The following is a 12,260-nucleotide window of genomic DNA, read 5'->3' as shown; positions in this document are numbered from 1 at the left end:
CGTGTATTAGTTGTGCCTGGGAATTCGAATTGGTGAGACAGATAGGTTGGGGATTGACCCGTCATGGTTTTGAAGCAAAGGCAAGCAAACTTAAAGATGACCCTTGCTTCCACAGGCAGCCAGTGTCGTTTTTTGTAATACGGGCTTACACGGTCTGATTTCTTGAAGCCATAAATAATGATAATAATAATAACAGTTTATATACTGCAGGACCATGAAGTTCTATGCGGTTTACAATGATTAGAAATGTTACAGATTGAGTGAATAAACAAAGTTACAGACTTAGCGATTGGTGGTTCTTGCGGTCGTTTGTTAACGACTAAGATTGAATAGGTTGGTTTTCTAAGTATTTCAGGAATAGATGTGTTTTCAGGTGTTTCCTGAATTCTCCATAGGTAGTAGGCACAGGCAATGAGACGGACTGCAGCATTTTGGACTATTCTCAGTCGTTTGATGGTTTTCTTGAGAGATCCCAAGTATATAATATTGCAGTAGTCTAAGGCAGTGGTTCCCAACCCTGTCCTGGAGGACCACCAGGCCAATCGGATTTTCAGGATAGCCCTAATGAATATGCATGGAGCAGATTTGCATGCCTGTCACTTCCATTATATGCAAATCTCTCTCATGCATATTCATTAGGGCTATCCTGAAAACCCGATTGGCTTGGTGGTCCTCCAGGACAGGGTTGGGAACCACTGGTCTAAGGTACTTAAGATCAGGGATTGAACCAGCAGTCGAAAGGAGAAGAAATCGAAGTACTTTTTAATGGTACGAAGTTTCCATAGAGTGAGAAAGCATTTTTTGACTTGAGCATTAGTGTCATCTTCAAAAGTTAGGCTTCGGTCCAGAGTGACGCCAAGGATTTTGGTTGTAGGATTAATTAGGTAGTCTGAACCATATAGTCTCAAGGAGGTGTTCACGATCTTGTTATTGGGACTTGCCAAGAAATCAACCAACAAAAGGTTTATGAGTGGGTAAAAAGGTTTAAAGTGGGAAGAGCAGGTGTAACTGATGAAGGTCGTACTGGTTGCCTATCAACATTGTGCACAGAAGAGTACATTGACAGGGTGAATACCTTGATTAGAGAAAACTGACAGATAACGGTATCTCAATTGGCTGCAAATTTGGATATCAGCTATGGGTCTGCATTTGCCAAAAACGAACGATGACTTGGGATGCAGGAAAGTCTGCGCACGATGGGTTCCCAAACAGTTTACTGATCTGCACAAGCAACAGCGTGTGGAGGTTGTGTCCCAGTTCTTGAGACGGTATGGAGAACATCCATGTATTCTGGAAAGAATTGACAAGGGCAACAAGACCTGGGTGCATCACTGCGACCCAGAGAGCAAAATCCAAAGCACGATGAAGTAAAGGAAGCGGAGCTCACCTGGCTTCGGGAACAGCCAAAAAACTTCTCAGCAGGAATGCAGAAGTATGTTGAACAATACAAGTGTGTCGTCTTGCACGGGGAATATGAGGAAAAGTGATATGTTCATTTGCTCACAATTACTTCTGTTAAAGCCGTTAAAAGTATTTTTTTCCTTTACTTTTTGATTTATCCTTGTATTACAGATCCTTTCTTTGAGAAAAGATGATTATGTGTTCACCAAAAACTGGAACAATTCAAGCATTATCACTGATGACACTTAAAAAAAACCCCACCAGGAACACTATTGATTACTCATGCAATCTTGATAACTGAAAGAAATAATGCAGTCGTGCTTACTAAGAGGCAAAGCAACTCAATGGTCATTTAGCAAGTATGTTTACATTATACTGTAGTACCTCTTGATAAACATTTACAGAGTCCAGTTTAGGGCGAAATGACCCTGGTGTGAAGTTGCTGTCGGAACCCACTGATCCTTCCAAGTTGTAATTTCCAGATCTCCATGATATTCCTGGACTGCTTGACTTGGAACTTACATCATCTACATCTAAGGTAAAAATGTACATTAATTATATATAGATAATTATTTACAAGTTGTTTCTATACATCCAAGGAGATGTACAACCAGCAATAGAATTACAATTAAAAACCAAGAACTCACCATATTCCCACCTTCCCATTTCCTGCACTTACTACAGTCTGTAGATTCTATTTTGCCCTTGATCAGTGGTGTACCAAGGGTGGGGGATGGTCCGCCCCGGGTGCAGTCCATAAGGGGTGCTGCGATGACTTCTCTAAGGGCCAGCGCTAGTATCAAGAGCTTTTTCCCGGCAGCAGCATTCAAAATTCGCTGCTCTTGTTGGCGTTGTGCCTTTCTCTCTGCTGGGTCCCGCCTACTTCCTGTTTCTGCAAAGACAGGACCCAGCAGAGAGGAAGGCCCAATGCCAACAGGAGCAGAAAAATATGAATGCTGCACTGATCAATGCAGAGTGACAAAGGGAGGGAGGGGAGGGGAAGGGGAGAGAAATGCTGCATCTGATTGGGGTAAGGGAGAAAAAAGACCAGGGAAGGGAAAGGAGATGCAAGTGAGATGCTAGACCATGGGGAAGGAGAGGAGGGGGGAAAGAGAGGAAGTAAAAGAGATACCAGGCTATGGAGGGGAAGGAAGAGATGCCAGGGCATGGGGGAAGGGGAGGGAAGGGGGACAGACATGCCAGATCAAGGAGAAAGGAGGGAGGGAAAGGAAGGAGGAGATACCAGAGTATGGAGGGGAGGGAAAGATGGAAGGGAAAGAGAGGAGAGAGATGTCAGAGCATGGGGGAAGGAAAGGGAAGGCGAATGAGATGCCAGAGCATTGAGGGAAAGGGAGAGATGGAAGGAGGAGAGAGATCCCAGGGCCTGGGGGAAGGGAAGCAGATGCCAGACCATTGGATGAGTTGTGGTTGGAAGGAGGAAATGAAAGGAGAGATACCAGAGCATGGGGGAGGAAGTGAAGACAGAAAGAGAAAAATGGAAAGGACAGAGAAACAGGGCGGACCCTAGATGGAATGGTGAGTGAAAATAAGATAAGGAAATCAGAAACCAGAGATGACAAAAGGTAGATAAAAGATTTTTTGTTGTTGTTGCTTTAGCTCCTCCGACCCCTTTTTATATGGGGGTGTTAAAAAATGATCGGCCCTGGATGTCACATACCCTAGGCACGCCACTGCCCGGAATTCCTTTAGAATCTTAGGAATCAATATTCAGAGCAATGCAGTCAGCCAGAAATGACCTCTAGCGAGTTACATTGCTTTCATGGGACTATCTGCTCTGCAGCTGAATATCACTACTGACAGCTAAGCTGAAAGCCAACTAAAAGTGAGTCCTATCTTATGCAGAATTGTTTAAGTGGTTAAGTGCTGGATATCATACTTAACCATATCAGAGACAGCCACTGCATAAATAAGAAATAGTTGGAAGCAGGCAAGAAAGGTCATGAAGAACTCAACATTATACATCAATTTTGAGCAAGAGTAATTTAAAAAGGTTGCAATTAGTCCAAAATACGGCAGCCAAATTGATCTTTGGAAAAAATAAATTTAAACACGTCTCCCCTTTGTTGAAAGCACTACACTGGTTGCCAATTCATCTAAGAATTAAATTTAAGTGCACTAGTATAGTTTTTAAAATTATACATGGTATCTTTACATTGTTAGTAGCTTTCCTTAATGCTAGCCTACGTTGATAACTCCCCCCAAGTGTATGTAAATTTCTCATGAAAACTAGAACCCATTCGCTGTATTCCGCTCACTGTCTTGAAGTACTGCTGCTTGAGGGATTCCAAAAACACTTGCACATGTGTTTCCTTAAGCAATACTTACTAGCATTGGAGAAATGCAAAATCTCCTCGTATGGTGAAAACCATCTGCGGGAATGCCGCCTTTCTTCCAGTTTCCTGGGGAGAAAGCAAAATTTAATAGAAACTTGTCAGCATGCACACTATACACAAGACCCCCTTCCCCACGTTTCCCCCCTCCCTTCACTTTCCCTGTACCTTTTTAAGTTCTCCAGCGTGAGCAGCATGCCATTAATTTACTGCATTAAGTATTAAAGTGTTTTAGCTAGGGGTTACCATATAGCTCCAGAAAAAGGAGGACGAATAGAGACATCCTGGTTTTACTTTCATTGAAAGCAATGGGAGGAAGGAGGACAGACTGAGACATCCGGGTTTTACTTTCACTGGAAGCAATGGGAGTAAGGAGGACAGACAGACATCCAGGTTTTACTTTCACTGAAAGCAATGGGAGGAAGGAGGACAGACTGAGACATCCGGGTTTTACTTTCACTGAAAGCAATGAGAGGAAGAAAGACAGACTGAGACATCCAGGTTTTACTTTCACTGGAAGCAATGGGAGTAAGGAGGACAGACTGAGACATCCGGGTTTTACTTTCATTGAAAGCAATGGGAGTAAGGACAGACTGAGACATCCGGGTTTTACTTTCACTGAAAGCAATGGGAGGAAGGAGGACAGACTGAGACATCCGGGTTTTACTTTCACTGAAAGCAATGAGAGGAAGAAAGACAGACTGAGACATCCAGGTTTTACTTTCACTGGAAGCAATGGGAGTAAGGAGGACAGACTGAGACATCCGGGTTTTACTTTCATTGAAAGCAATGGGAGTAAGGAGGACAGACAGACATCCAGGTTTTACTTTCACTGAAAGCAATGGGAATAAAGAGGACAGACTGAGACATCCAGGTTATAGCGCATGTGTTAAAATGCTGTGCCCTGCTAGTACAACTCACAGTAGGCATAGTTTCTTTTCACAAGCGATTTGTTTGACCAGCTACCTGGTCTTGCTGCCTTCCTGCTCTTCCCTCAGGGACTTTTGCCCATTCCTGTTTCTCAGGACCCAGCCAGCATGAACACTAGGATAAGAAACATTTTTCCTGGGAGACAGGGGGCTTTTCCTGCCTGCTTATCTTTCTCTTCCCCTGCCGGTCACACCTAATACACTTGGTGCAGCTCAGACTGTGCAGATATGAATCTATGTTCATCAATACTTCCTGGACATCTTGGCTCCACAAACAATTAATATGCCAGTAATGCTTGTTATCCAAAGTATTTTATTACTCCTCACCACTCAGGGTAATATCGTACAGCTACAAATGCATGACTTAGCTTTGCACTCATTGAATGTCCAGTGTTTATCCCCAGAAGGGTGACGAGATTTGTTATGTCTATTATTCTTAAAGAGAAATGCTTGTTGCAGAACTCTTCCTGAAACATATTACCCTGTACAATAATTAGAATTTATTATACAATAGATGACAAAATAAACTGCATAAGGGAACAAACAGTGCGTACTAGGCACTCTTCAAATGTGCTAACTGGAATAGATCGCGTTGCCTGTTTATGTATAGGGAAACGAAAACTATGCAATAAATTATGGGCAACTGAGGGAAACAGTTTCCCTGCAACACTATGAACATAAAGTTCTATTAAACCATTCCTCAGATTCCTTCTATTTTTGTCTGATTTAAAAGCTCTCCCTCCCAAATGTTCATGAGATTTTATGTATCCCTAGCGGACTAGGTCCTTTAAGGCTCTTATGTGGATGATTTCAGTGTACCTTTACCTAAAGTCCATTTAGGAACATCATCACTCCACAGAGTTTTTTTGGTTTTCTCTGGATTTTCTTCTTTGTGGATATTTTGGGGTCAATTCCTTTTGTTTTTTGGTCTAAAATTCAAGGCAAAGATATTGCAAGCAGTGTCTTACTTCCGGCTCACCACACAATTGTTTCCCACGTATTCACCTTTATAGAGACCCCTGAAGAAGACTTTTTGTCGAAACGCAGACCGTGTTGGGTCCTGTATCCCTAGCGGACTAGGTCCTTTAAGGCTCTTATGTGGATGATTTCAGTGTACCTTTGCAACTTTGACACTTTCAAATAAAGTCCATTTAGGAACATCATCACTCCACAGAGTTTTTTTGGTTTTCTCTGGATTTTCTTCTTTGTGGATATTTCGGGGTCAATTCATTTTGTTTTTTGGTTTAAAATTCAAGGCAAATATATTGTTCAAGGCAAAGATACTGTTTTTTGGTCTAAAATTCAAGGCAAAGATATTGCAAGCAGTGTCTCACTTCTGGCTCACCACACAATTGTTTCCCACGTATTCACCTTTATAGAGACCCCTGAAGAAGACTTTTTGTCGAAACGCAGACCGTGTTGGGTCCTGTATCCCTAGCAGACTAGGTCCTTTAAGGCTCTTATGTGGATGGAATTATTTTATGTGGATGATTTCAGTGTACCTTTGGAACTTTGGCACTTTCAAATAAAGTCCATTTAGGAACATCATCACTCCACAGAGTTTTTTTTGGTTTTCTCTGGATTTTCTTTGTGGATATTTTGGGGTCAATTCCTTTTGTTTTTTGCAAGTTTCTATTCTTACATATCTTCTCTTATATGTAATACTGTGCCCACTCTAAGTGGAGAAGGATACCATACAGAGGGCTGTTGTATACCTTTTATTGCTGTTTTCTTTATACCTTAGCAACCATGGACCTCTGAGGAAGGAGTGTTTTCCGAAACACGGACCGTGTCAGGTCCTTGTTTGTTATAAGGTGGTATTTCCAACTGCATAAAATATTTGGTATAATAAACATTGCCTGCATCTGGTACATAGGAGTCTGCAGTTTGTTTTTTGTTTTTGCTTTCAAGTTTCTATTCTAACATATCTTCTCTTATATGTAATACTGTGCCCTGAATCAAACTCCCCCAACAAGCCTTTCTCTTAAGGTTAAAATACATAGGGGCAGACCACCTATATCATTATGTTGGGAGAACCGCAAAGCTGAATATCACCAACAGCCCTCACATAGATCCATACAGAAAACTCTGAATGAGTGACTTAGATATACTAAGATACTTATTTCATGATTCTTGTTGACGTTACTCTGATTGAAAGTCTACATCAGCATGGCATTTTGAACTACCACCCGATCATAGCTTAGGATGGTCCAGTAGCCCTCCTCACCACCAAGCAAGAGAGCAATTGTAGTCTTACATACCAGGCAATGCTCTTCCTCCTCCAGAAAACGACTGCCAGGACCAAGATGATGAGCAGAAGCAACGCCGCGCCCATAACGCCAAAAATGACCCCATAGAAGCCGGCACTTTGTCTGTACAGTTCGCACCGTTGTCCAGCGTAGTAATAAAAGTTATATCTAAAACACCTGCCATAAAAAAAAAAAGCACACGGCTTTTTTTAACATCACAGAACAATCTGAATGACAAGCGAGAATGTGGTCAATTTCATTCGATGAGATTTCAGACCTGTACAATGATTATGTCTGATATAGGGTTTTGGCTTCAAGATACAACTTCTATGTTCTACAAAGGTTATTTCAGCCTGCGTATGTCAACCTGAACACCAGTATGTAAAGAAAGGAAAGGGATGTTCGATTTCGCTCATGCCTTTCTCAGTAGCGGTTCAAGGCAAGCTGTAGTCAAGCGCAGTGAGTATTTTCCCATTCCTGGAAAACTTACAGTCTAAGGCAGTGTCCTACAAACTTTTCGGCTGGCGGCACACTAAACACTGTGCCCCGGCCGAAAGATACCCAGAAGTGCACGTTCGTCGATGCAATGGCATCACGCGCATGTGTAATGTCGTCAAGTCAATGTCCGTGCATGCGTGGAGGCCCATCTGGCTGCGACCCTGAACTTGTTGCTTTGGTGGGGGAAGGGGGATCCTGGAGGAGGAGAGGTGCGGGGAGAGGAGGAGAGATGCCAGCGAGGAGAGTCGATGGCACTGGCTGACTGACTACAGGACGTGTCTCTCGCCGTGACAGGCATGTCCTATAACCAGTCAGCTGGTGCCGGCGCCTCTCCTTCTTCGTTTCGTTGGGGCACGCCTAAAATCTGATGGCAGGGAAGGTACAGGAAATTTATGGGTGTTTGGGAGCCCTTGACTAAATTTTGTAAGGAATGATAACTGACTTTATTTTACTGACCTTTAAACATACACATCCAGGGTGGGAGGGAGGGGGGAGGGGTTTGTACTGGAATTGTTTGGGGGAATTTTTAGTTTCTTGTGGGTATTTATTTTCTTGATTAATAGGTGGGAGGGTGGGGGAAAATAATTGCTTATTACTATATGGAAGTTTATTGTGCTTTTCTTGTAATATTATATGTGCATGAATTATTTGTATGCACAACTGTAGTTGGAAAATTTAATAAAAAATTATAAAATCTGCCACGGCAGGCAGTTTGCGACACACTGGTCTAAGAGATAGATATTCAGCTTGCAGGATTTGGCTTATTTATAAATGCTGATTGTCACAGGCTAAAATAGACTTCAATATTCAGTACCAGGACATATCCAGGCACCAGCATTGAATATATGGGTTTTGAGAGCACTGACATAGTAAGGGTAGGAGACGCCCCCCCTCCTTCCATGCTTCCCCCTTCCTTCCCCCCCCCTAATCCACACTTGTGCTCTCCCTTTTCCACCCCTGTACCTCTAAATCTTTGCCAGCGCGAGTGACTTCGGCAGCATGCTCCTCGTGCCAGCGTTGGATTTCCCTCCGATGTCACTTCCTGACCCCGTGACCCAGAAGTGATTCAGAGGGGAACCAGGCTGGCACGAGCAACAGGCAGAGGTTGCTCGTGCTAGCAAAGATAATAGAGAGATTGTGGTATAATGGGAGTGTGTGGTGCAGTGGTTAGAGCTACAGCCTCGGCACCCTGAGGTTGTGGGTTCAAATCTCATACTGTTCCTTGTGACCCTGGGCAAGTCACTTAATCCCCATTGCCCCAGGAGCCCACCAGGACAGTTAGGGAAAAATGCTTGAGGACCTGAATAATTTGTAATCTGCATAGAATTGTAGGATATGTGGATTATAAATTACTAGTCTTTAAGCCTGTTACATTAATGGGTGCTAGAATTTATGTATGTCTGTCTTTCATTCTTTCTTTCTCTCTCTCTCCCCTTGGCCGCTTTCTGTCTCTCTCTTTCCTCGGCTGTCAACCATCACCCCTTGCCTGTTCCACCTGTCCAGCAGTAGGCCTTCTACCTTCCTTTTACCTCCCCCTGTCCAGCAGCACTCCTTACCTGCTCCCCTTGTCCAGCAGCACTTCTTCCCTGCTCCCCAGTCACTCTTCCCTGCTCCCCCTGTCCAGCAGCACTTCTTGCCTGCTCCCCTGTTTCTCTTCCTTGCTCCCCTGTTCCTCTTCCCTGCTCTCCCTGTCCAGCAGCACTCCTTCTTTTCTCCCCCTGACCCTCTTCCCTGCTCCCCCTGTCCAGCAGCACTCCTTACCTGCTCCTATCAACATTCCCTCCACCTCCATTTTCCTTGTGCAGCAGCTGCAGCAGCATTTCTTCCCCTGTCCATTTTCCTGTGAGAGCCGGGTGAGAGCTGCTATCATCAGCTGTTTTTTGTGGGGGGTTTTTTGTAGTTGAAAGCCGCTGCTGCAATTAGGGCTCGCCGGCCGCCAGCGCTCAGCTGCACCCTGAGAGCCGGGTGAGAGCGGCGATCTGCAGTTGTGTATTTTTTTTTTTTTAGTTGAAAGCCGCCGCTGCAGCTCCTCTCTCGATCGTGGTGCAGAGCGGGAGGCGGGGCCTCAGCACCGGCCAGGCGGCTCGCGGCGCCGGCCCTCAGGAGCTCGAGGTCGGCGGCGGACATGCGTGGCGTGCCATGGTGCAAGAGGAACAGAGATCGTTGGCGGCGCGAGGTGGAGAGCAGGTGACGTAAAACCCGCGCATGCGCACTCGTGTTTTCGCGACGGGATCAGGGAACACGATTTTTGACTGCGCATGCGTGGCCTATCATTTTATTATATTAGATTAAAAAGATTTTTAAAAAAAATAAGAATAGGTCAATTTGGAGGCAATAAAGAATATGTCATGGGCCATAGGGGAGAGGGAAGAGAGACGGGTAGAGTAAACTGAGATTACGGAGATCTGTAGTGTTCCCTTAGCACTTATTTTGGCCACATGTCCTCCCTTGTCCATGTTGCCTGCTGTCCTCTGAACATTCAGATATGGGTTGGCTAGAAATGTCCATGAACTGCCTTGATTTTTTTTTTCTTTTGTTGACTCAATGAGGGGTTGGTTTGGTTTGGGGGTTTTTTTCAGTAGAATTCAGCACCCCCAAAATCATTTTGAAAAGTTGGCTTCTGTCACAGAAAGTGACGGCGCCAGGTTGACTCTAGAAACAGAGTTGATGAGAAGGATTGGCCCTGGAAAAACCTGGATTTCTTGTGCTTTGTTTGTGGCACTTTTCTTTGGGCTAATATAAGGGTCATCCACAGGCATCATACGTAAACTCCTGAGCCCCCATTACGTCCTTCTTTAAAACATCTTCTCAGATTCCAACCCATCAAAAGACATGTCTCAAAAAGCTCAGGTTCTGTCTCTTTAAATGCCCTTAGATTTGCCCCAAATATGTAAGAGCCTTAGACAAAAAAAAAAAAAAAAGGAAAATACGTCATGCCAATAACAAAATGGATCTTTCTGTGACAAAGAGAACCTTTAATTCTTTACAGCACAATTGTAATCTTATGATGGATAAGAACACCCCCACCACCACCACCACCACCACATATATATACAGTATATGTATATATAAATTTTCTGTCTTACTCGCAGACTGCGCCTGATTGTCGATTATAGCAAAGACCTCTCTGGTTACAGTAATTGGGATTCAAGTAGCAGGTTCCAACACAATAACAAGTCTCATTATTGCATGAAACATTGTAGCCCTGAAAATCCAAGCTGCAGTTTATGTATGGTTTCAGCTGAGTTACATCTGAAAGACAAAACCATATACATATATTTGATGAACATTTCATGGTCATGCGAACTCTAACAAAAAGAACCACCCAAGCACAGTCTTTGATATATATACATTTTCCTGAATAAAGATAATAAAAAGAGCTTCTATTATAGTAATTCTAGATATATTTTGTACATGGATTAAAATATAAATGCTATTGAAAGTTACAGAAAGGGTGATAGATGAGTGGAAAAGTCTTCCGATAGAGGTGATGGAGACATAGACTGTGTCAGAATTCAAGAAAGTGTGGGACAGGCACCTGGGATCTCTTAGGGCAGAATGGATGGGCTTTTTGCTCTTTTTCTGCTATCATGTATCAGAAGATTTAGAATCAGAAAATAATATTAAATATTGAACTAGGCCAGTTACTGGGCAGACTTGTACGGTCTGTGTCTGTGTATGGCCGTTTGGTGGAGGATGGGCAGGGGAGGGCTTCAATGGCTGGGAGGGTGTAGATGGGCTGGAGTAAGTCTTAACTGAGATTTCGGCAGTTGGAACCCAAGCATAGTACCGGGTAAAGCTTTGGATTCTCGCCCAGAAATAGCTAAGAAGAAAAAAAAGAAAAAAAAATTTAAATTGAATCAGGTTGGGCAGACTGGATGGACCATTCGGGTCTTTATCTGCCGTCATCTACTATGTTACTATGTTATAATCATAAAGCTCTATGACCTCACAGTGCAATTGTGAAGAGCCTTAACTTATTTGAATAATTCCTCGTATGAGGAAAGACTAAAGAGGTTAGAGATTTTCAGCCTGGAAAAGAGACGGCTAAGGGGAGATATGATTGAAGTCTACAAAATCCTGAGTGGTGTATTTACAAAGTTACAAAGTAGTACTTTTCAAACCAATTGGAGGAAATATTTTTCCTCAGAGAATGGTAAGCTCTGGAATGCGTTGCCAGAGGATGTGGTAAGAGTGGTTAATGTAACTGTTTTAAAAAAAAAGGTTTGGACAAGTTCCTGGAGGAAAAGTCAGTTAACTGCTGTTGAGACAGACATGGGAGAAACCACTGCTTGCCCTGGATCAGTGGCATGGAATGTTGCTGCTCTTTGGGGTTTCGGAATCTTGCTACTCGGAGATTCTGGAATGCTGCTACCATTTGTGTTCTTGCCAGGTACTTGTGACCTGGACTGGCCTCCGTGAAGACAGGATAATGGGCTAGATGGACCATTGGTCTGATCCAGTAAGGCTGTTCTTATGCTCTATGACCACACAATGCAGGTGTAAAGAGCCTTAGCCCATAGGGAGAAGAGAAGATGGTGGATGCTGTGGATGGGCAGACTGGATGGGCCATTTGGCCTTTATCTGCCATTATGTTTCTGTTTCTATGACCTCACAATGCAGGTGTAAAGAACCTTAGCCTATAGGAAGAGGAGATGCAAATATTAAGAGCCTTAGCCAATAGGGAGAGGAGGAGATAGTGGATGCTGCAGATGGGCCTTTTTCTGCCATCATGTTTCTGTGTTTCTACATAGAAAAATAAAATACAGAAATCTTATCTTGTTGAAAGAATTTGCGGTGAAAATGTTATCCTGGGGAATTCTTTTCTCCCA

General features: G+C 43.4%; 1 protein-coding gene across 1 annotated transcript in view; it reads right to left on the bottom strand.

The window, feature by feature from the left end:
* Positions 1-12,260, bottom strand: part of LOC117348847 (mucin-19-like) — a 51,958-nt gene that overhangs the window by 1,509 nt on the left and 38,189 nt on the right. Inside the window, exons 6-9 of the mRNA XM_033921394.1 lie at positions 10,515-10,680; positions 6,943-7,107; positions 3,748-3,821; positions 1,786-1,934 (exon numbers count right to left, since the gene is read on the bottom strand). Of these exons, the coding sequence (XP_033777285.1) occupies positions 1,786-1,934; positions 3,748-3,821; positions 6,943-7,107; positions 10,515-10,680 (554 nt within the window). The remainder of the gene's footprint in view (positions 1-1,785; positions 1,935-3,747; positions 3,822-6,942; positions 7,108-10,514; positions 10,681-12,260) is intronic.

This window comes from Geotrypetes seraphini, chromosome 15 (genome assembly GCF_902459505.1).
Source record: "Geotrypetes seraphini chromosome 15, aGeoSer1.1, whole genome shotgun sequence".
NCBI classification, from domain to species: domain Eukaryota; kingdom Metazoa; phylum Chordata; class Amphibia; order Gymnophiona; family Dermophiidae; genus Geotrypetes; species Geotrypetes seraphini.
This window is presented reverse-complemented; position numbering and strand designations above follow the sequence as displayed.